Source organism: Homarus americanus, unplaced genomic scaffold, assembly GCF_018991925.1.
Source record: "Homarus americanus isolate GMGI-L3 unplaced genomic scaffold, GMGI_Hamer_2.0 scaffold37032, whole genome shotgun sequence".
In the NCBI taxonomy this organism is placed as follows: domain Eukaryota; kingdom Metazoa; phylum Arthropoda; class Malacostraca; order Decapoda; family Nephropidae; genus Homarus; species Homarus americanus.
Genome location: NW_024731852.1, coordinates 518,283 through 541,864, shown reverse-complemented (window position 1 = coordinate 541,864; position 23,582 = coordinate 518,283). Strand labels below are relative to the sequence as shown.

Genomic DNA, 23,582 nt, shown 5'->3' with positions numbered 1-23,582 from the left:
TGATCCAAGTTTACCAAACGTTATGTCAGGTAACAATGCCCAACCTAGGTGTTAATACCTGCATTAATTTACTCCTGGTATACTAGCTACCATCAATGCCACAACATAATATTACTCTCTCCATTTTCAGATATGCCTGCGGTTGAAAACAAATTCGTCAGCAGTGATTGCTAAAGCGAGGGCCAAATCATCCTGGGATGTCAGCAGAGAGAGCTGGGGCAACTATTGCCAGAGCATTGCACTCAAAGTGGGAAGAACTTCAGGCAATTGGTGGATCTATAGGTGGAGGAAGGGGCTCGGTAGAGACGAAACCTAAAGCAGGAATACGGTAACGTCGGCAGGATGGACATATGATCGTACTTGCGCTCCATGGAGCATACAAGAAATCTGGGCCTCAACTGCCATCACATGACAGCAAGACGCCCGACTTCATGAAAGCTGGACCGACTGCCATATTCCAGCTCTGGTGTTGTACCTACTCTGGTGTCGATTCGGCTACGTGCGTTCTAACCCATGAGGGTACTGGAGAACCAATATATTTACCGATGAGGAAACGGTGTTCCCCACTGGGTCAGTGGGCCGAAGGCAAAACCTACGGTACTGGCGGCCCATGTACGCTACGCGAGCACATTCAACATCGTGCAGTGGTGGTGGTGTTAGATGTTAAATTCTGGGGGTAGATGTGTGGGCACATAGGCCTGAACTGGTCAGATCAATGGCGGCGGTTTCGCTGTGGGCATTGTGCTGGAGCATCCTGGAGCAAATTTTTAATTCCTATGTTGGTTCCAGCCCCCACTATCGAGCTGGTTCGTGACAACAGTCCATTCTACGCCCACCGGCACCAACATAGTGAGGACTACCTCGAGATCACCCTAAGTGAGTGTCGACTGGCCAGCACTAGGATGTGATGTGTCCGATTGAACTGTTGGGCCATGATGAAACGTGATTGAGGCAGCGACTGTTACAGTAACCGAGGCCAAGCTTACCGTGTTTAGGAGGTATACGTCAAGCAGCCAGGGTTGTGCTGAAGCTGGTCGGCTCATCCCCTAATGTAGTGATCCGATGCAATGGATGGCGTTGATAAGATGTGCTGTTGGTGTGTGTTTGGATTTTAGTATTGTTTGTAATACAATTAATATTTATTAACACCTACAGTATTACCTTAAATCATATACCTAATGATGTCTTAAACTATGTCATATGAAAATTCATAAAGTAACAACAGCCACAAATTATGTAATTGTGAACCACAATGATCTGCCTTGACACGTCGTGGAATGTGTTTGATATTATATTTTAATATAATTATATAGTTAATTGCTGCACCATCATTGGAAATGCTCGATGTTCCTTTAATAATAACAGTAACTAGGCACACTCAAAATATATGAAGCTTGCTTATTGTGTGAGGTGAAGATAATATAAACACTGGAACTTGGAAGGAGTAGGACAGTCTACCTAGACTAAGTCTGAATACTATTTTACCAATGCTGATACTTTTTCACTGCTCCTTTTAGCATAAGTATATAACTATATAATTTTGCATATTATCTGAGGATTGGGTGGAATGTAACCAAATATTACCATAATTTCTTTGTCAGATAACAACAAAAATTATGACATGGTCGTAGAGTAAAACCTATTGATAGAGCCTTTCACCACAGTCCTTGCATATTTCACTTTGTCCTTAGTATTCCATTCTTTAAAGTATTATTGTGACAGGCAATACAAGCAGGGAACTGCTGTTTCATGAATTCGCCAACCATAAAGAAACAACATAAGGCAAAACCATAGTTAAAAACGGCTTGAAATTGTAATTGGTACCAAATAATAAATAAACTCGCCTCTCATCAACCCCCTCCTCTATCCCCCACCTCATATACACTACAGTGGGCGACATCTGTTAGCCGACCTAGCATTTCCTGGCGGTTTCGAGCAGGACAAGGCAATTTCAGACCTCACTATGGCTGGAGTGGTAGGACACGACACAATTACTTTGATAGTACAGTACAAAGTACACGCAGTACTTGTTCATATTCTCAGTTCGCACGGTATGCCATGTGGTCTTTGTCTCCACGCCTGTGCACTCATGGTGGCTTCATATTTGTTTTGTTTTATCAAACTCACCAAAGTGGAGACAGAATTTATATCCTCCCTACAGAATTACAAAGCTTATACAGGTAGTCAAGGCAACTTAATTGAAGTTTATAAACAACTCAGAACTTTACCCAGTCGGGGGTTCATACCCGCAAGGAGCTGGGGGATGACACCCCACCTGACTGTGGGGCAGGTGGTCTGGCACCTCAGTTTGAAGAAGCCACAGTTCAGTGTCAAGCAGCTTTTACAAGGTTTGCTTATGAAACTCTTGGCACACTGCCCAGAGTTTAACTGGCACCGAGTGAGCTCTGTCAAGACCAGACTTGACCAACACTGTCACCAGGTGCAGATACATTCTGGAGTGATTCTTTTAGTACTACCTCCAGCGACGACATAACCTGTCCTGGCATTGAGGGATCTATTTAATTAGGGTTCTTGGCCAATAGTCATTTGCCTCAACCAGCCAGCCATTCACCTCCAGCCAGCCCTGGCCAATCACATAAGCCAGCCAACCATTCACTTCAGCTAATCCAGCCACAAACCTCAAGCCGGCCTTGTAGAGGCCAAACAATCTAAAATAATATCAAGCCTTCCCCATCACACTCTCCTCCATCCACCCCCACCTCCTCCCATCAACACCTGCACTCAACCACACCTACACTCTAACCCCACACTTCTTCCCATCCCCATACCACACTCAATCCACGCCTTCTCCCACATCACCTACCTCAATCCACCACCTTCTCATCTACACATAGAAAAATAAATTGATATTTGATGATTCTGATATTCTTCATGAGCAAAGAGCGAGTCATCAGTCGAACATTAACTCACGTCTCACGGCCTAAAACCCCAACTAATAATAATAATAATAATAATAATATTTATAATACAGTAATAATAATAATAGTAATAATAATAAAAATAGTAATGGGAGTATTACGCTTACGCTAACTGTGGAAGCCAACTGCTTGATTGGTTGTGGACTAGTTTAGTGAAGTAAGAGCAGATCGTTGACGAAGCTTCGAAACTCATGATTATCTTTCGTTAATAATTATCAGATTTATTTTAGCTAATGGTGGATAGAAGTGATTTAAGAAAATTAATGAGATTATAGATGACGGACCAATCGTGTATTGTGTTCTTTCCGCCGTCCAGTCGATTATTTTCATACGAATCAGTAAAGCGAACCAATGAATTAAGGAATCGAAGCACCTCGGCTTCGCCACTCGCCAGTGATCATTAGAGGTACGGCAGTGATGGTTGCAGCGTGTGTGTGTGTGGTCATACAGTATTTGATCGCTATTTCCATGTTTTACGTTTGCTGTTTGTGGATTACCTCGTGTTTGTGGCGTCGTGAGGACTTCCAGGACTCTACGTTGTGGTTATTAGCAGTTGAGTGAAGGTAAGGTGGTGATAAGTTGTGTTGTTGTGCTGTTGCCTTGGTCCTGTCCGATTAATTACCCAAATGTAGTCGCAATGAAGTCAAATGATGGTCCTACAAGCGTAAATCGGGCTGTGAATCACTTCTCGATTCTTATTTGGTGTCAAAGTCACAAAAAATTGTAAACTTAATATAATCCGAGTTGTGTTAGGTTAGGTTAGGTACATGCACTCGATCTACTACCTCAGATTAAATTAAGTTTACCAATTTTTTGTGACTTCGTGACACCAAATACCAGTCGAGAAGTGATTGGCAGTCCGATTTAGTCTTGTAGGATCATCATTTGACTTCATTGTGGCTACATTTGGGGAATTACTCGCTCCCTCGGCACATGCACGCGATCTATTAACTCAGATTAAATTACGTTTTCCAATTTTTTTTTTTACTTTGTGACACCAAATACTAGTCGAGAAGTGATTGGCAGTCCGATTTATTCATGTAGGACCATTATTTGACTTCATTGCGGCTACATTTGGGTAATTAGTCGGACCCCCTTGGTCAGCTAGTTTTACTCAGCGACCACGTCACAATTTTATTGTTATTCCGACAGAGATTATGGTAATATTTATTTATATTCCACCCATCCTTTGCTTAATAAGTATTTGTGATAATATGCAATATTATATAATTATATACTTATGTTAAAAAGAGTGCAGTGAAAACGTTATCAGTATTGTAAAATAGTATTCAGACTTAATCTAGGTGACTGTTCCAATTCTTCCAAGTTCCAGTGTTTATACACCCCACCACAATATGCAAGCTTCATATATTTTGGAGTGTGCTCAGTTACCGTTAATATTGTGTGCTGAACATCATGAGCATTTCAATGATGGTAGCAATTGTAACTATATAATTATATTGTGTTATAAGACAACACATTCCACGACGTGTCATACAGATCATTGTATACCACACAATACATAATTTGTGGCTGTTAAGTTACTTTGCTATGAATTTTCATGCGATATAGTTTAAGACATCATTAAGGACATGGATTTAAGATAACACTGTAGGCGAGTTAATATATATTAATTGTATTTACAAACAATACTAAAATCCAAACAATACACCAATACACACATCTTAGTATTTGGTCCAGCCACCCATTGCATTCAGGACTTCATCAAGGCGATTAGGGATGGAGTCGACCAGCTTCAGGCACACCCCTGGTCGTCGACGTATACTCTCCCACACGTGGTAAGCTTTGGCCTCTATTACTGCACAAGTTTGCTGCTCCCCAATATCCCAATCACGTTTCATCATGGCCCAAATATGTTCAATCGAATTAATATCACATCCTAGTGTTGGCCAGTCGATGACTTCAATTTCAGGGTGATCCTGGAGGTAGTCCTTCACTATGTTGCTGGTATGAATGGCACTGTTGTCATGAACCAGCCTGATAGTGTGGGGGGTTGAAACTGCCATAGGAATTAGCACTTGCTCCAGGATGTCTACATACTGTTCACCAGTGAAACGGCCATTGATCTTGACCAGTTCACCTGGCCCATGTGCCCACATCCACCCACAGAATGACACTAACACCCTACCACTCACTGCACGATGTTGAATGTGTTTCTCATGGTAGCGTGTGTTACGGGGCCGACAGCACTGCCTTGCTTCGGCTCCCACTGACCTGAACACCGTTTCATCGGTAAATATATTCTTCTCTATGTGGAAGGTGTTCCAATGCAAAGCCGAGTCGACACTCCTTGTGAGTAGGTGTCAGCCACCCTTTGTGAGCTGGAATATGGCAGTCGGTCCTGGCTTCATGAAGTCGGCGTCTCGTCGTCATGTGATGGCAGTTGAGGCCCAGATTTCCTGTATGCTCCACTGATGTTCGCATTGGATATGCTGTTGCAGTTACCACGATCATGGTGTCCATCCTTGCCGACGTTACTCGTGGCCTCCCGCTTCGAGGTTTCGTCTCTACCGAGCCCTCTTCCTCCAACCGGCGGATCCACCTCCTAATCGTCTTTGTGCTCCTCCCCACTTCGAGAGCAATGTTCAGCACAGTTGCCCCTGCTCTCCACATCCCGATGATTTGGCCTCGCTCAGCAATCACTGCCGACGAATTTGCTCGTCCTGCAAGCATATCTGAAATGGCAGGGTAATATTATGTTGTGGTAACTGATGCAGGCTTTTATATACTAGAGTAAATATATGGTATTAGTAACACCTAGGTTAAGTATTATTACTCTGACATAACGTTTTGGTAAATCTTTTTGGATCAACTGCCCAAGAAACCTTTCCTATTTCATGTATTCATAGTGAAATTCAAGTGGATCCACCACCACCCCTGCGACTGTAGAGTGAACATTCGCCGATAATCATCATCAAGATTTAGTTTAACCAGACCACTGACACCCATTTGAGTCTCTCCTAGGGCTGGCCAGAGGGATTAGTTAACATTTATTTGCATTTCTATAATTTAGTGTTATATTGTTTGGAGGAGATTACAGTATTTCCAAAAGGTAAAAACTGAACTTAGGGAAAATTTTGGGGTCTGCTAAAATATCTTACATTGTAGGGTTAGTGAAGCACTCTGTTAGATACCGATTATAAATAGGGCATTCAATGAGAATATGTTGGACTGTTATTTGTGTTCGGCAGTTGAGCATATAGGTGGGGCTCCATTTGGGGAAGACACGAGTTGGCCATGCGTCAATCGCGTATGGCCAATTCTTAGACGATTCAGAATAGTTTCGTGATGTTGAGAGGATTGTTTTGATGATGACCAAGGATAGACTGATGATTTGATCATTTTAACTTGTTGGTTCATTTTCCCAGGACTTTTGTCAATCGTCAAATATTAATTGTTTATAGGTAGTTAGCTTCGCCGATAATCAAAATATATGCTTTACATATTTCTTTGACAATTTTCAGCTATGACATGTTCGTCCCAGATTACATATAACTGTAATAGGTCACATTACGTAAGGGTTCGTTATATAAAAACGTTTTTCTTCATGTTCATTGAGTCGTTCTGAATTCCATTTCTGCTCAAAATACTACATTACCTAACCCAAACTCCCAGGTTGCAACTGGGGGTGTAACATAACCGAGTAAGGTAACGTGCGGCAAATATGACCACCAAACGCATAGCACATCAAACACCATATTTTTATGGTGAAGTTAACTAAGGAGCTCATATAACAACTGTCATATAATTATAGTAGGGTGTCCAACTAATTACAGCAGATATTTGTAGAGGTGAAAGAATATGTGATTCTGAGTATAAAACTTCAATACATATATGGATTTTTCGGTTTACGTTTAGCCGTGAGGTGGATTTTACAAATTACGCAAGGCAACCATTACAAATGGCGGAGTCGAGGCGGGAGACACAGATAGAGATAGCGAAATATAGGAAAGGGGGAAGAAGGTTTAGTAGTGAAAGAATGTGGGTTAAACGGAACAGACTTTTAGGGGGAGAGAAAGTGTGTGGCCTTCTGCCCACTGCATGGTATTGGGTGGTAGGTTGGGGTGACTGAGGCGATGGGAGGGCGGAAAGGATGTGGAGAAAAGAAGGGGAAAGGAAATGGAGGGCCCATCTCTATTTGGGTGGGGTGCACCTCATCTTTAATTTGTTTGGAGGGCCCAGTCATTATTTTTTCTGAGTAGGGTTACACTTTTTATTATAGATAGAGGGAAACGGATGGAGATAGAGACGTGGTGGTTATGATTTTAGGTTGGGGTAGGGGGTTGGCCATGGGTGTTGCTTGCTTTTCCACATATCTTAATCAGGCTCAAGTTACGTGGGATTGACCTTTGTTGCAAAGGTTTTAACTCTAAATACAAGGGGGAGGAGCCACGTCGTCGGTTCTATGACTGTTCATTACAGTAGTTCAAATCATCGCCATAGGTAGAATAGGGGGAGGGGGGTTGGGGAATGCAGGGTAAGGTAATGTGATGGGATGGAATGTTCGATTGACGTTAGTCTTGGGGGAGGGATGAAGGGAAGAGGTGGGGGAGGGAGGAGTGGAGTGGGGGGATGGTGGAGGGGGAGTGTGGGGAGAGAATAAGTAGACGATTAGTGTTTAGGTGTGGTAACCCACGATGCTCAAATTATGAGGTTTAATAGTTGGGTGGGGGGGGGAAGGGAGGGAGGCTAGGCGCGGAGTTGGAACTCGTGAACGTATGATGTTGTTTAATGCAAGTTATGGAACATTACAAAATCTTCAAACGGGTTTTCACGCTATTAATAGGCCTTATGTAATCCACCAATAAGGATTACAACAGCACACAGTATGGCTGCAATTGGCAAGGAAAATAAAATATAACATGGCAAAATTTTTGCCCTGAGTAATTTTTACAACCCACCTCACGCCTAAAGAATAAAGAAAAATGCTTATGTGTATAGAAGATTTTCAACTCAATATCACATATTCTTTCACCTCTACAAATATCTGCTGTCACTCATGGGACACCCTGCAATAGTATAAGGACGACATGGGCTATGGTGACAAATTAATGTGACTTACCTGTTGGTGACGACGATGGTAGGAATGAGACCTCGGCATGTTTCAGTGTTCGACATCACCTCCTTCCCCTGGTGTGGGTGGCTCCAACCCTGGTAACAACTTGTGTATCCTCCGTGACTACCATTAATGGTAGTCACGGAGAATTAATTACTGGTGTGCCCATCAGTCGCACCGTCGTAGCCATGAACGGCAGAGATATGGTCGTTGTGGTGCTTTTATTTACCCGTTACACATCTCTCACCATGCTTAATAATATTAACGATCTTCATGACATTCTTGTTGTTATCAGTGATTGCGGAATTCACGATGATATGCTCCACCTACACACAGCCTGTTACTAGACTTACCCCCACCTCCTCTACTCCCCCCCCCACACTACAGTGGGCGACATCTGTTGGCCGACCATAGCATTTACCCCCAGTTGTTTCGAAACTTCAGACTCAAGGCAATTCGAACCCTCACTGTGGCTGGGTAGTGGACACGACTTTGGTGCACGATAGTACTGCGCACGTTAGGCGGGTAAAACTGCATAACAAACTCATATCTTTTAAGGTAGTACTGTGGGGTATGGGATGTTTGGGTTCACACTCAGGATGGGATGGAGAAAGGAAATTCACAATGTGCTCACTGTATACATATTGTATTGGATGTACAATGCAGCTTGGTGCTGGGAAGTGGCAGCGTGGTTACAAGCGTGATGTAGAGAGAGCTGGTTGGTGAGGGTGCTCAGAGGAGGACAGCTTGTGGGTCGCTATGGTCGCCGGCGGGAGCGAGGGCCGCCAGGCAGCGGCGGAGGAGGTGGTGTTGCTTGCTGCCGCTGTAGCTTGAAGAAGAGAGAGGTCACCACGAGGTCAGGTCTTAAATAGCGGGGGTAGGCGTGGCTTATTAGTTGACCTCCGTGATGTATGGCGGCGCTGGTTGACCCAGACCACAAGGCATACACTGGGGAATTCGTGGGGTCGGCTACTCTGCGACAAACAGCGTTTGTTGGGGAGACATCCACTACAGTACCTACGTTTTCTATGGTGTAGCGTCACAGAAAATGGTAAACATTTCGAAGGAATAGTTCGTACACAGGTATTATGTTTTGTATGAATTATATCAGTGTCCGTACATATATTCTTACGGTTACAGTTATTCATATTATTACACTATTAAGTGATAATTGGGCCTTCCCAACCATCATATACTGTAGGTACCTTGAATTCTCCCTTAATGTTATTTATATTTATATCCACCACTTATCTTAAGACTTTCATTGATCAGAGTTAGTAACAACCCATCTTTAGAAACTAAGATTTCTTCTTAATTTTGCCAAGTGTGTATTAAGTTACTAGTTGCTCTTGAACTAATGGTCTTGGTCTTAGGGGCGTATTTTTCGATCAAATATTTATTTTACTCTATAATTTTCCAGCAAGTATCCACATCTTTATTGTTCAACAATGCAGAAATTATCTTTCAAAGTTTCTACAAAGAGTTGCAACAGGATTATTTAGGTCATTCGGTGTACTTTCATTGTTCCAATCGACGTCACAAAGGAGACGACTAAAGTTGAGCACGTTGTGTAGTCTTAATTTTGTTTACATAACTTTTAATAAGATTTGATAATTAGTACAAGGTGATGGTTACGAAATGTCTAACGAGTCGGTGTACAGGTACAGGTTAAACTTCACCCTATTTGAGGGTACACCTTGGATGCTCATCAGCTAACCCGCCGGGTATCTCATTCCTTTACGATAGTCATTGATATTTTCAAGAGATCATTAATTAATTAATTAATAGTATCAAAAGAAGACTGGGGTAATATTAATAGAAATATCTGATTAATGTCATAAGGCAGTAATTAGTTTAAGTCAGTTGTTGCTGTAAACAAACCATTTGTTGATCAGCTGGAGGACAGACCCAATGGTGTACCAGAGTCTATGTTAAAGCTTTGGGACAGATAGAAGAACTTGTCATTCTAACCAGCCAACATTTGAAGTAATCGTTTGAGGATACTCTCCATGGGAGCTGTACACACTGAGAGGCACCAGTAGTGTTATAATGGCTTCTGTTCCTCCATCAAACACTCGTCATGACCACACTTTAGCAGACGTCCTTGCTCAGGAAGGCAATTCTCTCCCTTCTTTCCTCAATACTGTGTTTGGATTTTTATCTCGACATTGTCCGTAAGTCACATTTGTGGGTTAACGTGTGTATTAATGCTGCCAACGACTCTAGCAAGAACACTGCTTTTCCGCCATAAGTTTTGTTGTTAATTGCTAGTGACAGTGTTCTCTTTTGGGGAAGTGTTTCTTTTTTATAATTTATAGTATAATATCGTCGGCGAGCCATGGGAGGGGGAGTGCGTAGTGTGCCCCTAGGGATAAGGGTATAAGGGGCTAGGGGGTTCATGTGACAGCAAAAAACAAACGTAGAGGATATAGGTACGGCAGCCGCATTGACAGACTGTGTTGTTTATGGTTAGGTTAGGTGAATTATAAAGAAGGCCATCTTAGTAACTATAATTGTATAGTCTGCCCACCATGCATGCACTTAAGGTAGTCTTACCAACAGACATAAGCATTTCACATATGGCTGCCGTACCTACTGTATATCCTGTGCCAAAAGCAAAAGTTTCTACTTTTAGAAAATTATCAAAATTACAAAATATTGAAGGTAATTGTTTACATCTCTTGTGCTACTGAACCTGGAACTTGAGGTACAGTAAATGTTTGCAGATTTAAACTAGGCATAACGTGACTCTTTCCACCATATTCTTGTTGGTTGCTGGCATTGGATCCACAGGTCACTCTGAATTGGTCCTAATATGTAATTGAAGATTTGTTATGAAAACTCATTTTATTGCAGAGCCAGTAACAAACAACTCAAATCCCACCTCCCTCCTAGGGATGTTTGTGGGGTGAGTGAGTTGTTACTAAAATTTGGTTTATAACTTTGCCAAAGGAGTTGTGACCTGTGCAGTGGACTGGAAAGCATGAGCTGCATGGCATTGTGACTTATCACACTCCCCATGACTTATGGTAAACCATGACCTTTCTTACCTTTCATTTTGAACAGCTGTTGTTACAAGGGGGTAAATGATCTTAGGATTACCTCCTGTTGCTGTTGTCTAGGGGTGTTATTGAAGAAATCACTACCCTCAGAGAGGGTATTTAATGATACGAATCTTAGATCATTTTCCTCTTCAATTTAAGAATATTGTTTGCAACATTTGTGCTATATTTGCAGAGAAGAAATATATGGCAATACTCACATCTCGGGGCAACACCTCATTAGTCAGTCATACTGCAAATGGCGACAGAAGTACCTGGAAGAGAAAGCACAGCAGTATTTACAGCCCCAAAACTGGTGAGTTTCACAAAAGGTAGGAGAGGGTGTTTTTTCTTGTTTTACGTCATTTTGTCGCCTAAAGTGCATACTGTATATGAAATTGTACTTATGGGTAAAAACTCCTGACCTGAATTCTCTTAGGTTTAGCAACCTGTAGATATAGCTGAAGCTAGATTTGTTGGATGAGAAAAATGTTTTTCCCTTGGCTAATATTAAAACATTAATCACATGGATAGTTTGTCCTACCATCAACCATATATGCCCCTTACATGATAACAGACCCTGGCTTAAGGGTTCTTCCGAATTTAAATCTCATAAGTCACCTTCAGCCACAAAATGGGCTTTTGTAACTCAGTCTTCCATTTGTGGCTGAAGAGAAGAGTGGGTGACCTACATTCACACCCACCTCCCTAAAGTGAAGTTCTGAATCTGCAGGGAACTGAGAGTTGGGTCATTATTTCTCCACATTGTTCATTTGGCTTATGATGCAATTTAGCTTGACCTCAGTCACCACATGTCTGTGAGATAACTGAGGATCTACATCTGAATCTGAATTTGTCATGGTGAGAAGGGTAATTTGTATCATAACTTGTTGTCCTTCCATTAAGCATTGTTTAGGGGAGATTTGTTCTTGCAATCTACTCAGTTGTCTCCTCAGCCACTAAAAAAGATTTCTGGCCTTAATGCTCCAACTGTTTCCTCTGTTGAAAGTTCAAGGGACACAACAGGGCCATGTCCACCTCAATGTAACACATATGGTTTCTGCTCGTAAACTTCCCATAGACTCAAAGGACTGATGTAGATTTTGCTCTGAAAATTTATGACAATTTTCAGTCAGGGAATGTATTATTTTAATGTCTCCTGTGTTACTCTACAGCCACTCTGTAATCCCTCTCTTGGGTTATTTTGTTAATTTTTCTAGTTTACTGCAGTATATTTTCTTAATTTTTCTTTTCTTTTCTTGTTCTTCTTATTATTATTGTTTTATTTTTTAGTGAAGAAAATGTGGTTCCACCAGCTGTTGCTGAGGAAATTGTTATAGCCCATGATGAAGTGACTGGTGATCATCTCTCAGGTACACCGGCAGCAGTCATCACCACAGAAGCTACATTAGGAAATACTACACCATCTGCATCAAGTTCATCAAGGTGTGTCTTTTAAAATAAATTGTCATCTTTTATTATGCGAGATTTTGTACTAGTACAGTGTATGATTCCAATGTAAAAGTAATGTAAAAGTACAGTAACTCTTAATTTTTGAAGACTTATAACCAGTAAACTGACATGTACTAAAGAGAATAAATAAGTTCAGGCCTGTGAGAATAAGATTTTTGATAGATGTACAGTCACCCATAAAAGTCCTGATGCCTCTCCTGCTGTTCCACGAACACAGAGATTCACACTCATGAATTGGACGCAGTAAACACTGATGTATTATTCTGCCCATAAATGCTTTGGATTCACGAGTCTGAATCTCAGGGTTCGTGGTTCAGGAGGAGAGGGAACAGGACTTTTGTGGGTGACTGTACTGTACTGTACCTGTAATGTAACAATGTGGAAAAAATTGCAGGTATTTACACAAACATCCTACTTACAAGAACCAAATTTTTTCATACACCGATTTATTTTTGCTACCCAGATTTCATACATACAAGGTTAAAGTTGACATGTACACAGATGCACATCAGGCCTAAACATATCATTTGTTGATGGCTAATCATAAGGTTACTTGTCCAACCACACCAATCCCTAGACAACCTAAAATTTCATTAAAGATACCTGTACAGTACCTGGTTTCAGTTAACTGTACATTGCGTGAGCCAATTGTCTTTTGGATCCATCATAAACTAGGATATGAGGATCAATCCACTATGTTTCATTTATTCTTAGAACAGGTCAGACACTGGTAACATCTTTCATGTTGAAATATTCCAGTTGTGCCAAATGATTTGTATTTTGTTTATTTATCTTTTGAACTATTTAAATATTCCACAGGAAATCCAGTAAATCCACCAAAGAAAATAATCTTTATGATTCAACTAATGGTGCGGTGAAAGACTCCTATGCATGGACACAAACAATTGAAGATTTGGAAGTGAGAATCCCTGTACCAGAGAAAGTGTTAAGAGGAAAGCAGGTAACTCAGATTATTCTATTGTATTTCTTTTATAAATGTTGCAGGTGTTCAGAATCAAGAGCAAATAGACACTCGTTTGACTCACCTTCATCCATTATTGCTGTATCATCCCACAAACCACTCAAAACAATACTCTTTTATTCTAGTGCAGAAATACATCGCTTTACCAGACTAATTACAGTAGTTCATAAAATAGACTCAAACAATGGAAATTATACCCTCTCAAAGTATAATTTTTATATAAGATATACCCTACAGCGGTATTAACCCCTTCATTATGGGGATGCCACTGTTGATATTTTATTTGGCTAACACCATATGATTTTATTCAGTACAGAGGGGACCCCATAACACAAGGGATTAAATGTTCATAATCATTTAATGTTACAGTAAACCCTCGATAACTCAGCACATATGGGGCTCTGGCCTTGCTGAGTTTCCCAAATTCAAACTTATCGAGGCACTTTACCCCCCTCCTAAAAAAATTAAATAATTATTGACCTGTATATTTGTACATGTAATTACTAAATGTAAAAAAATAACACTTACCAGCACTGCAGGTGAAGAATGGAGCATCATAGTAGGTTGTACAGATGCATGGTAGGTGACAGAGGTATGGTAGGTGACACAGAGGCATGGTAGGTGACACAGGTGGCCAGATAGTATGCTGAGATTTTCCCAGATAATTTTATATATCTCGGCATTTCCAGAGTTATATGAAATTCCGAGTTATCAAATGCTGAGTTATCGAGGGTTTACTGTAATATGGGGACTGTACACTAACTAACTGTACTGAAAACTAGATGGATCAAATCTTTTACCCCATTAACATGTGTACAATACTCTTCCTTGGGCAGTCAAGTGGTCTCACAGATAAGACTGGCGAGGTGATCACTTGAGATTTAGAAGCACCTATAAGTAGCTACCTTGTATCGTGGGAATGAAGCTTCAATGCTTCCTTTGCATCAAATTTTTAGAATACACCTTGGTAACATGACTACCTTCAAGCACAGTTCTTTTTTTTTTACGGGTATTAGCCCATCCGGGCACAGGTCACTGACCCACATCAGTGCCTGGGGGGGGAATATAATAATGATAATGATAATAATAATAATAATAATAATAATAATAATAATAATAATAATAATAATAATAATAATGACCATAAATAAATACAAAAATTTAAAAATAAATCAAGAGTGTGAAATGATATACTGTATAGTATGTACCGGGTATGTTGTGTTGTCAATAGTAAGAGAAACAATTGAGACCCTGCAATTGTGTGTAAATGAGGCAGAAAGTCAGATCAGCAACCTGGGACTTGGTCACAATTTTTGTGATGCCATATGGCAGTAGGGTCTACCATCAGACAAAACATTATGCTTCCAATATCTTCCAAGGCGGTAGTACCTCTGTGTTTGATAGCTGCCTACTACCTCCTATCTACTAGCTGCTTACTACCTATTACTATGGTACAGTACAGGCAGCTCTTATTTATTGCAAGGGTTCCATTCTTGAAAACCCCTGCAGTGTTTGAAATTGTAATATGTGAAGCAATTCTTCCCACAAGCAAATACCCGGTATTTGTTAAAGGAGTACATTCCTAGCTAGGAATTTTAGGGGTATTTAGGCTTTTTTTTCATATGGAAACACTTCTAAATCAATAAAAATATTCCTTCCTGGAAATTTTTTCTCAGTTCTAAGTCCAACATTTCTGAACAAAACCTTTACTGCATTCCTCGTCTCTGACGTCTAAAGAGTTCAACCCTGGTGTACAGCCTAAGACTCACGGCTGTCATTCAAGGGTCATTTTGGGAAGAGCATTGGCTATTAATATTATTTTAGTCTATAATAATTATACAGTACTGTATACACATAATGCACAACTCATAAAAAAAAAATTTAACACTGCAAATACGCTGTTCACTCGGTCCACTATCATACAACAAGAAATCTTCACCATCAGCTGTCATCTTATACTCAGATGGAATGACCAAGTCAGCGAGGTTTAATGGAATGACATGAGGGGCACCAACAGCTTGTTTGTAGCGTCTTATTGCACTTCAAATATCTCTTACAGGTGGTACAGTAAGTCCTCGTATAACATCGGCCCACTTAACGTTGATTCGGTACTACATCGCTAATTTTTAGATACCCAAAATTCGCTTAACATCCCGACGACTCAATATAACGTCGTTTTTGCATTGTCACAGACTACTTTTTACAGCGCATCACCCTCTCTCGGTGCGCTACCTCTAACTCGCGGAACGTTACAGCGTCCCCAACCAACGCCAAGCCAGTCTTTGTTTGGCTTCCACAGCATTCTTACGTGTTTAAGTGTTTTTGCTCTTAATCCTGTACTCTAACCATACACAGTGCTGGATTTAGACCTGTGGAGGCCCATGGGCAGCCTCTTTGTGGAGGACCCCTCATTATAACTACCCAAGAGGGTGGGGTGGCGAGTGAAGTGAGCCTAAACATCTGGGAGTTCCGGGGGGCGCTGTAAGCCCCCCGGGAAAATTTTGATATTTGAACACTTCTTTGGAGAATTTTTAAGCCGTATGCAGTTATATTGAGGAAATTAGAACATTGAGAAATTTTTAATTAACTGTATATTTATTGATAGTGTACAAATTCCCAACACACACACAAAAGTGAGACATGACTGGAGTCATTCATGTGGTTTCAAGTCGACCAGCCCTGATATAGCAACTACCGCACATGGCAAAAATTTTCAAGAGACTTCACAGAAAAGAATATATTATTAGTTATTACAGAGAGATGATTCTTTGCATTATTAATCAGATAGACCTCTACTCAAATAATGGTTCTGTCCTAGAATGCATGTATAGGCTTCTTTAAGTCCAAGGTCAGATAGATTGAGAATAAGTATTAACTTAACTATAAATAGTTGAACATAGTTTTACGTGATGGAATAGTTAAACATGAATTTTAAAGAATGAAAATAAAAATAATCCAAATGAATAAACAAATAAATAAAATATTGTAATATGTGGAGGCCCCTGGACAGCTGCCCACTTTGCCCACTCCTGAATCCGGCCCTGAAATGGCTTCCAAGCACCCATCAAGTGCTACTGATGCTAGTGTTGTGAAGAAGCAACGTAAGACCATTACCCTTGCTACGAAAATGGAGGAGTCTCAGTGACTCGCCACCCTCCTCCTCTCCTGCCATCCTCCTCCTCTCCACTACCCACCACACACTCGCTCCACCACCTCCCCCCATCAGTGAGTAACAATGCAAAATGACTTACGATGGGGTGAGGGACCCAAATGCAGGTTGTAAGCCGAATTGGTCGTAAGTCGAAAATGCAAAGATAATACTTAGACAATCTAAAGTGGGTGTCTCCTTTTCTTCTCAACACCACAAAACTCTCACTTTTAAGCTTGCCAGCCATTTTAAAGGGAATTACAAACGAAAATTTTGTCAGTACACAGCGCAATCACTAACGTTGGGACTCGAAAATACGTAATTTGAAAAAAATTTGGCAAGACTGGGGCAGTTGTATGTCCGAGTGGTCGTAAGTCGAGTAGGTCGTAAGTCGAGGAGTGACTGTATATATATATATATATCTTGATATATATATGTATATATATACTATTTTCAATAAAATTGCCTTTGAATTTCTGTTTATGTAATGTATTTCATGGGTCAAAGGGAGGCTGGGGAACATAACGACCGTATTCTATCTATTTCTTATGGGTAAAATTGATTTGTTTAACGTTGTTTCGTATAACATTGCATTTTGAGGAACGTAACCTGGACGTTAAGCGAGGACTTACTGTAGAGACACCTTCTGGGTAATAATTTGCTGTGTGGTCTCTTGGGTGCTAATAGCTTTCATCTGCCTGACGGACAGTACTTTGATCAGCTATACATAAGATTCACTCGAGCCTGGGGGGCAATTGGCCCATGGGGGCAGTTGGGCAATTGTCCCATGGGGGCAGTTGTCCTAGAACCAGTATACTGTAATATGTTGTTGTTATCATATTTTGTACATGAATCAAAATTCATATATCTTTATTTAAACTTGGTTTAATTCATGAATTGCCTTCAAAGGTTCGAGTGACCCTGCAGACATCATCCTTTGAAGTGGAGGTGCAAGAACCGGCCTCAGTGTGGCAGATGCTTCTTACAGGCAAATTTCCTCACAGCATTAAGGTTGAAGAATCTTTGTGGTCTCTGGTGCCTGGTGAACACATATCGGTAATACACTCATGATATGTTCTGCTTTTATGACCTTACTCCATTTTCAGTTAGCATTATATAGGTTGGGGCACACATGTTAAACTTTATTTGGAAAAGAATTAATATTTAAATAACTGTCTGCTTTATACTATTCATTTACTGTCTATCCTTGTGGGATGTAACAACAAAAAGATTTTCATAGTGCTTGAATAATGTATTACAGCTAGTCTCTGCTTACTAAGTAAATTCATTGGAGGAAACCTAAGCATTATGTAAAACACAAAGTAAAATTCAAAACTTACTTTAGAAATTGTTAATTGAACATACAGTATATCAGGCCAACATATGTTAGTGAATAGTTAACCTTCAACAGAAAAGATAAATCTAGTGGAAGCAAGTGATGAGAGGTTACTGAGAGGTATGGAGAAGGGAAAGAAAGTGTATACAGTTAGGAATTAGGAACTTAGAAGCTGAACTGTATTGAGAGGGTGATCAGGTATCAAAATTGTTATCCTTTCCTCCTATTCAAGTTCATTAAATACAATAAGTTATTTTTATTACTGCAAAAGTAGGACATATTAGGAAGAACAGTTTGACATACACTTAACTTAAGAAATGCTCACATCTATCTTTAAGCTGCATTTTGTTGCAATGTTTTCTTTAAAAAAGACACTTCATCTGAGAAGTGAGGGGTACCTGTAACTAAACAGGCTATTGCATTTGATATAGTTTTATGTGATCAATTTTAAAATAATCACAGTCATTTTGACTTAACACGCTCCCAACAATTTTAACAGGCATTGGACTTAGTGCTAATTTCCACGTTTCCTTACGTCTTAATTTTTTTTCTATCCAACTCAAAAATATGTGTTAATATAACACTGTTCCTGCAGATTCACCTAGAAAAGAGTGAAGAACGTTGGTGGGATAAACTCTTAACATCAGAAGATTCCATAGACTTGAAGAAGATAAATGCCGAGCGCGACTATGCTTCCTTACCTCAAGAAGACCGACAGAAAATTCAAGAATTTTTATGGAATAAGCAACAGCAAGACCAAGGCAAACCAACTTCTGACCATCTGGTAAAGAATTGCTTTAGTCAGCTTAAAGTTACACTTGCACAACAAGCTTAAATATTCTCCTAAAATTTTTTGTCAATTTTGTTTTTGCGCTCTATCATTGGAGAGAGGGAGTGCAGCGGTCTAGTGGATACAGCACTTGCCTCCTGTTCCTTGGTCGGTAGTTCAATTCCTAAGTATTCCCAGTTCACCTAGCTGTAAATGTGGTAAAGTGCAGTACCGGCCATGCTGCCTCCTTGTGTACTGAAGGCTTAGTATGCAGTATGTCGTATTCACAATGTCCCTAACAAGCAATCATGCCTTTGGGACCCACTTTTATTTTTCATTTGAGAGAATGCGGCATTATTTGGTCATAATTATATGTCATAAAATTATTTAAAAAAAAAAAGTTTGAGTGTGTAGCTGGCTTAACTTGTAAGGTCAAGAGAACTTAATGGATCAACTTTTGTGATGTTAGAGGAGTAGCCAAAACTTAGTTCATGAATTTTATTTATTTTTTTAACTTTAAAGGATGAAACCATTTATCCCCAAAGTATGTACTGTATATGAATGGATCAATAGAGTACTTTTGTTATGAGGATATTCTTAAAATGGATACAAAGAAGGCATATCCATTAGCTGTATTATCTCCTTTTCACTGGTCAGCTGTTTGAATATGTATCTGTCTAGAAGTGATTTAATTATATTTTATTCCATTCTTTCTCACAGAAAATGGAATCAGTGCTTCGTGAGGCATGGAATGCTGAAGGTTCTCCATTTCAAGGTCAGCCATTTGATCCTTCAATAGTGAACTTTACTACTGGGGCTGGTGTGGGAGATAGGGTAGCTTGATTAAGAAACCTTTCACATACATGTATATTATTGTTAGTAACAAATGTCACTTAAATGACATTATGATAATGGCTACATTGTTATTTATAGTTATATAAATTTCTTGAATAAGAATAAAGTTGTTTATGTAAAAAGTATTTTATTTAGCCTCTCTTGTACTGAGTATTGTATTTGTTATTGATGTTGTGATCTTTTACAGTCTATTGGTCACTTAAAGTGACCATTAAAATCACCCTATCAGAATGCCCTCTGGTATACGCTCCGAGTGGCTAAAACATTTTTACGTCAATGGCGTGAGAAAACCCTGAGAGCTAAGCTTTTTCATTCTATCTCATACCCAGTGTATATTCTTAAGCATCTCATTAGCCAGGTCTACCTGGCCTTGTGAGCCATCCAATCTTAACCATTTTTAGCCTTGTCAATCATCTCACATACAGCAAGTCTGGTCTTTACTTGCCATCCCATCTTGTCTGAACCCTTCTTCCTTTACCTTTTCATATAAGCACATTTTACTGCCCTCTTTACTTTCTTACCATTTACACCCACTGCTATGGCACAGTCTACAGCAGTATGCCAATAACACCATACTGGAATTACTACAAATACACACACACACTCACTGTATTTCAGCGAACTGTCTCTCAAGTTTATATTTGAACATCCAAGTGGAAGAATACTGGATGGGAAATGTGAAACAAAACTTATGTACAAGTTGCTAATTATTTATTAACTTCGAATTTATGAAAGAAGTTTACTGTATTGAAGATTGGTGAATTTAATGAGTACAGAAGTATAGAGTGTGTATATTTAGTGAGAAATTATCACCATATAGTATTTGTATTATTATTTTTGTACAGTATATTAATGAGAATTAGAAAAGATTTTATTTTATTTATATTTTTTTTTTGGGGGGGTCATAAAAGTATTGAAGGAACCACAGATTCTCAGTAGTCTGTTTAAAACGATCATGACTACAGTATCGTAATAGAATAGAAACAATAAAAATACATGAACTTCAAACACAGTATATAAACAAAATCATCACACATGACAAGTACTGTACACTACGATGCATGTGATGTAAAGACTCTTGAATGCAATCTATAAGACTGTTGACGTCTTCAATATCCACACACTATCAACATCTTCAATATTCACATACTATACACATCTAATACTAGAGGAACTAAATTGCTTCTTTTCATTATTAATGGTGAACTAATCTGAACAAGAATACATACATGTTTTGTCTTCAGTGACCTGAACAAAATTGCAGTTTGCAATGAATTGTGTGTGTGTGTTTTCTGTCCAGGAACTGCACAGTTGGACTGATAATTAGAACTGAGCGTATATGGGGAACTTTAAACGAAGATGAAACATAAAAACATCAGAATGGAGATAACTGGAGCTGATTTATTAGTCTATTCTGGGTGAATCTGAAGAGGTAAAAAAACGTGAAGAACAAAGCTGAAGGAGGAGATTAGTGAAAAAATAGACAGATTGATGTGGGAAGAAACGTTGTAACATATTTTTTTATTATTTTTAAGTATAGTTGAAGAGGACGAAAACCGCGAAGAAAGAGGTGAACAAGAAAGGGGAGATAGAAAAATGTTGAAAGAAGTGGGTGGTACTGTGCTAACCACTAGTGGGCCTCCAGTCCAGACTTCTGAGCAGATAAAAATTATTGCGTCGGCCAGACGTAAGGTAACTCAGAGGAAGGAACTATTACTCCCGCATATCAGTGTAGATCCCTTGGAGTAAGTTGCTTTAAATGTAGGTGGCGTTGATCTGTCTGAGTCATCTGCTTGTCAGCTGTTTGTTTACATTTGGGAAGAAGACTGCGGCATGGTCAACCTGTCAAATGTACTAAACTGGCTTCGGAGACAGGTACCCATGGCTGTATCGTGTGGTGAAGGAAAAAAGAATTACAGCCATCTGAAATTCCACTGGTTTCCCCAAGATAAAAAAAGATAAGTTAATAGAACAGTGAACCCTCACTTTACGAGGTCAATTGAACCCACGGCGGCCCGCGTAATGTGAACAACATAACATATGGGATTAATTGAAATAGAGACCGGGCCGACCCCCAAACTCCACTTTTTCAGACACAATACCTACGTTGTAGTAAAAATAACTTCTTAATTTTATGATGGTATGCACACACAATTAATAATTAAGAGAAATATCAATAATATTAGGTTTTTTAACACTTACATTAGTAGAAAAGATGGCTGGGCACACAGGGATGGGGGGTTGGTTCCGAGGCAGAGGGCAGATTATTGGCCCTCACCTGTATCACTTGTATCAATTGTATCACTATCCACCACAGAAGCTTGCAGGGCCTCCTTGTCAAACCCCTCAAAGTCCATATAAGTCCATATCCTCACTATCATTATCACTATCACTGACTTGGGCCGGCTGTGGTGGGTGGCGGGTGAAGAACTCGGTAATGTTTTGATGACTGGGCGACCTTGTGCACACCTTGCTCGCGCCGCTCTCCGCGTAAAAGGGTACACACACCGTGGAAAGTGAGCATTCCGTGTTCGGCAGGGTACCGCGTAAACGTGGAAACGTGTAAAGTGGGACCGCGTAAAGCGAGGGTTGACTGTACAGTGGAATGTTGCTCGTTGAAATGAAGTTATATTGTAGTGGAGCCTCTCTCCTACAACTGACGACTAAGCTCCGGCCGCGCGCCTACCAGCCAATCAGCGTACAGCCAGCGATGCCGGTAGACCTACTCCCCAGTGCAGATGCACACGTATCAACGCCAGAAGAGGCCATAGCTTCCCACGACATGCCAGGATCAGAGTACCGGGCACCTCTCGCATTCTCATCTGTGATTGGCTCCCGCGCTACGCTCGCCTTGATTCATGAGGTAACAGAACTGTATAAATACGGGCGTGGCTGGCCAGGGAGACCATTCTACTCTGACCTACTGGACCAGCAAGACCTCTCTACAGCACCTCACCAACCATCTCCCTCAGAAAGCTCCTCGCCCAACAGGACCTCTGAGCAAACTACTCCTCACCTAGTAACTCCTTAGCACTGCACTGTACAACAATATATATACAGAAAACGCATTGTGAGTTTCTATTCTACCTCATTCCTGAGTGTGAGATATCTACATGTACGTACGGTTGTGTGCCCATACAAAGAGACAATAGACAACCAAAGAGAATTGACAACTGGCCACATACAGTACGCTACAATAGTAACCAAATATGACAGGGCTGAAACTACTGTCTAATATATATATATATATATATATATATATATATATATATATATATATATATATATATATATATATATATATATATATATATATATATATATATATATATATATATATATATATAATATTGGCTCAAACCTTAAATACCCTAGATCTTTCATAGAAGAATGCTTTCATAGAAGAATGCCTTACGTTAGTAGGGTCATTACCTAATACCTGACCATTGTGGACCTGGTCTCACCCTCCTCTGTATATATACACCTCGTTTTGCACTTCTCCTTAGTCTGTACTCACCCCTGAAGATGTTGTAGGTATTCGTGGTATAATGTTGTCTAGCACTCAGGATGGATGGAAACTCTAAGGTGGTTTTCTTGTATAATATAAGTTATATGATAGACAGTCTGGTGCTGGAGGTGCCGTGTGGTGAGGAGCTGCTCAGTGGAGACGTTCGGTGAGTAGCGTGTTGAAGGAGGTAGATGTGCAGGAGCTTCGTTAGAGAAGATGTTGCCTGTTGCTGGCCTCCTGGTTGAATGAATGCTGGACAGCGTGGAGCTTGCTGGAGGAGGTGTTGCGTGTTCAAGTAGAATGGCCAGAATGAGAGCTGGTTGGTGAGGAAGCTCAGAGAAGGACAGCTGGTGGGTCGCCATGCTCGCTGGCGGGAGCGAGGACCGCCAGGCAGGCGGAGGAGAAGCGAGGGCCGCCAGGCAGCGGCGGAGGAGGAGGTGTTGCTTGTTCAAGA

The 23,582-nt window shown here is 40.3% G+C and overlaps 1 protein-coding gene across 1 annotated transcript; it reads left to right on the top strand.

Annotated features, from left to right (window-relative positions):
* The first annotated feature begins 9,883 nt into the window (after positions 1 to 9,883).
* LOC121867902 (nudC domain-containing protein 3-like) lies at positions 9,884 to 19,742 on the top strand. The gene is made up of 7 exons (XM_042368030.1): positions 9,884 to 10,190; positions 11,254 to 11,373; positions 12,351 to 12,503; positions 13,350 to 13,491; positions 17,570 to 17,716; positions 18,592 to 18,780; positions 19,486 to 19,742. Exons 1-7 carry the CDS (start codon positions 10,066 to 10,068, stop codon positions 19,606 to 19,608), a joined length of 999 nt encoding a protein of 332 aa, XP_042223964.1. The 5' UTR covers positions 9,884 to 10,065; the 3' UTR covers positions 19,609 to 19,742.
* Positions 19,743 to 23,582: the final 3,840 nt, after the last annotated feature.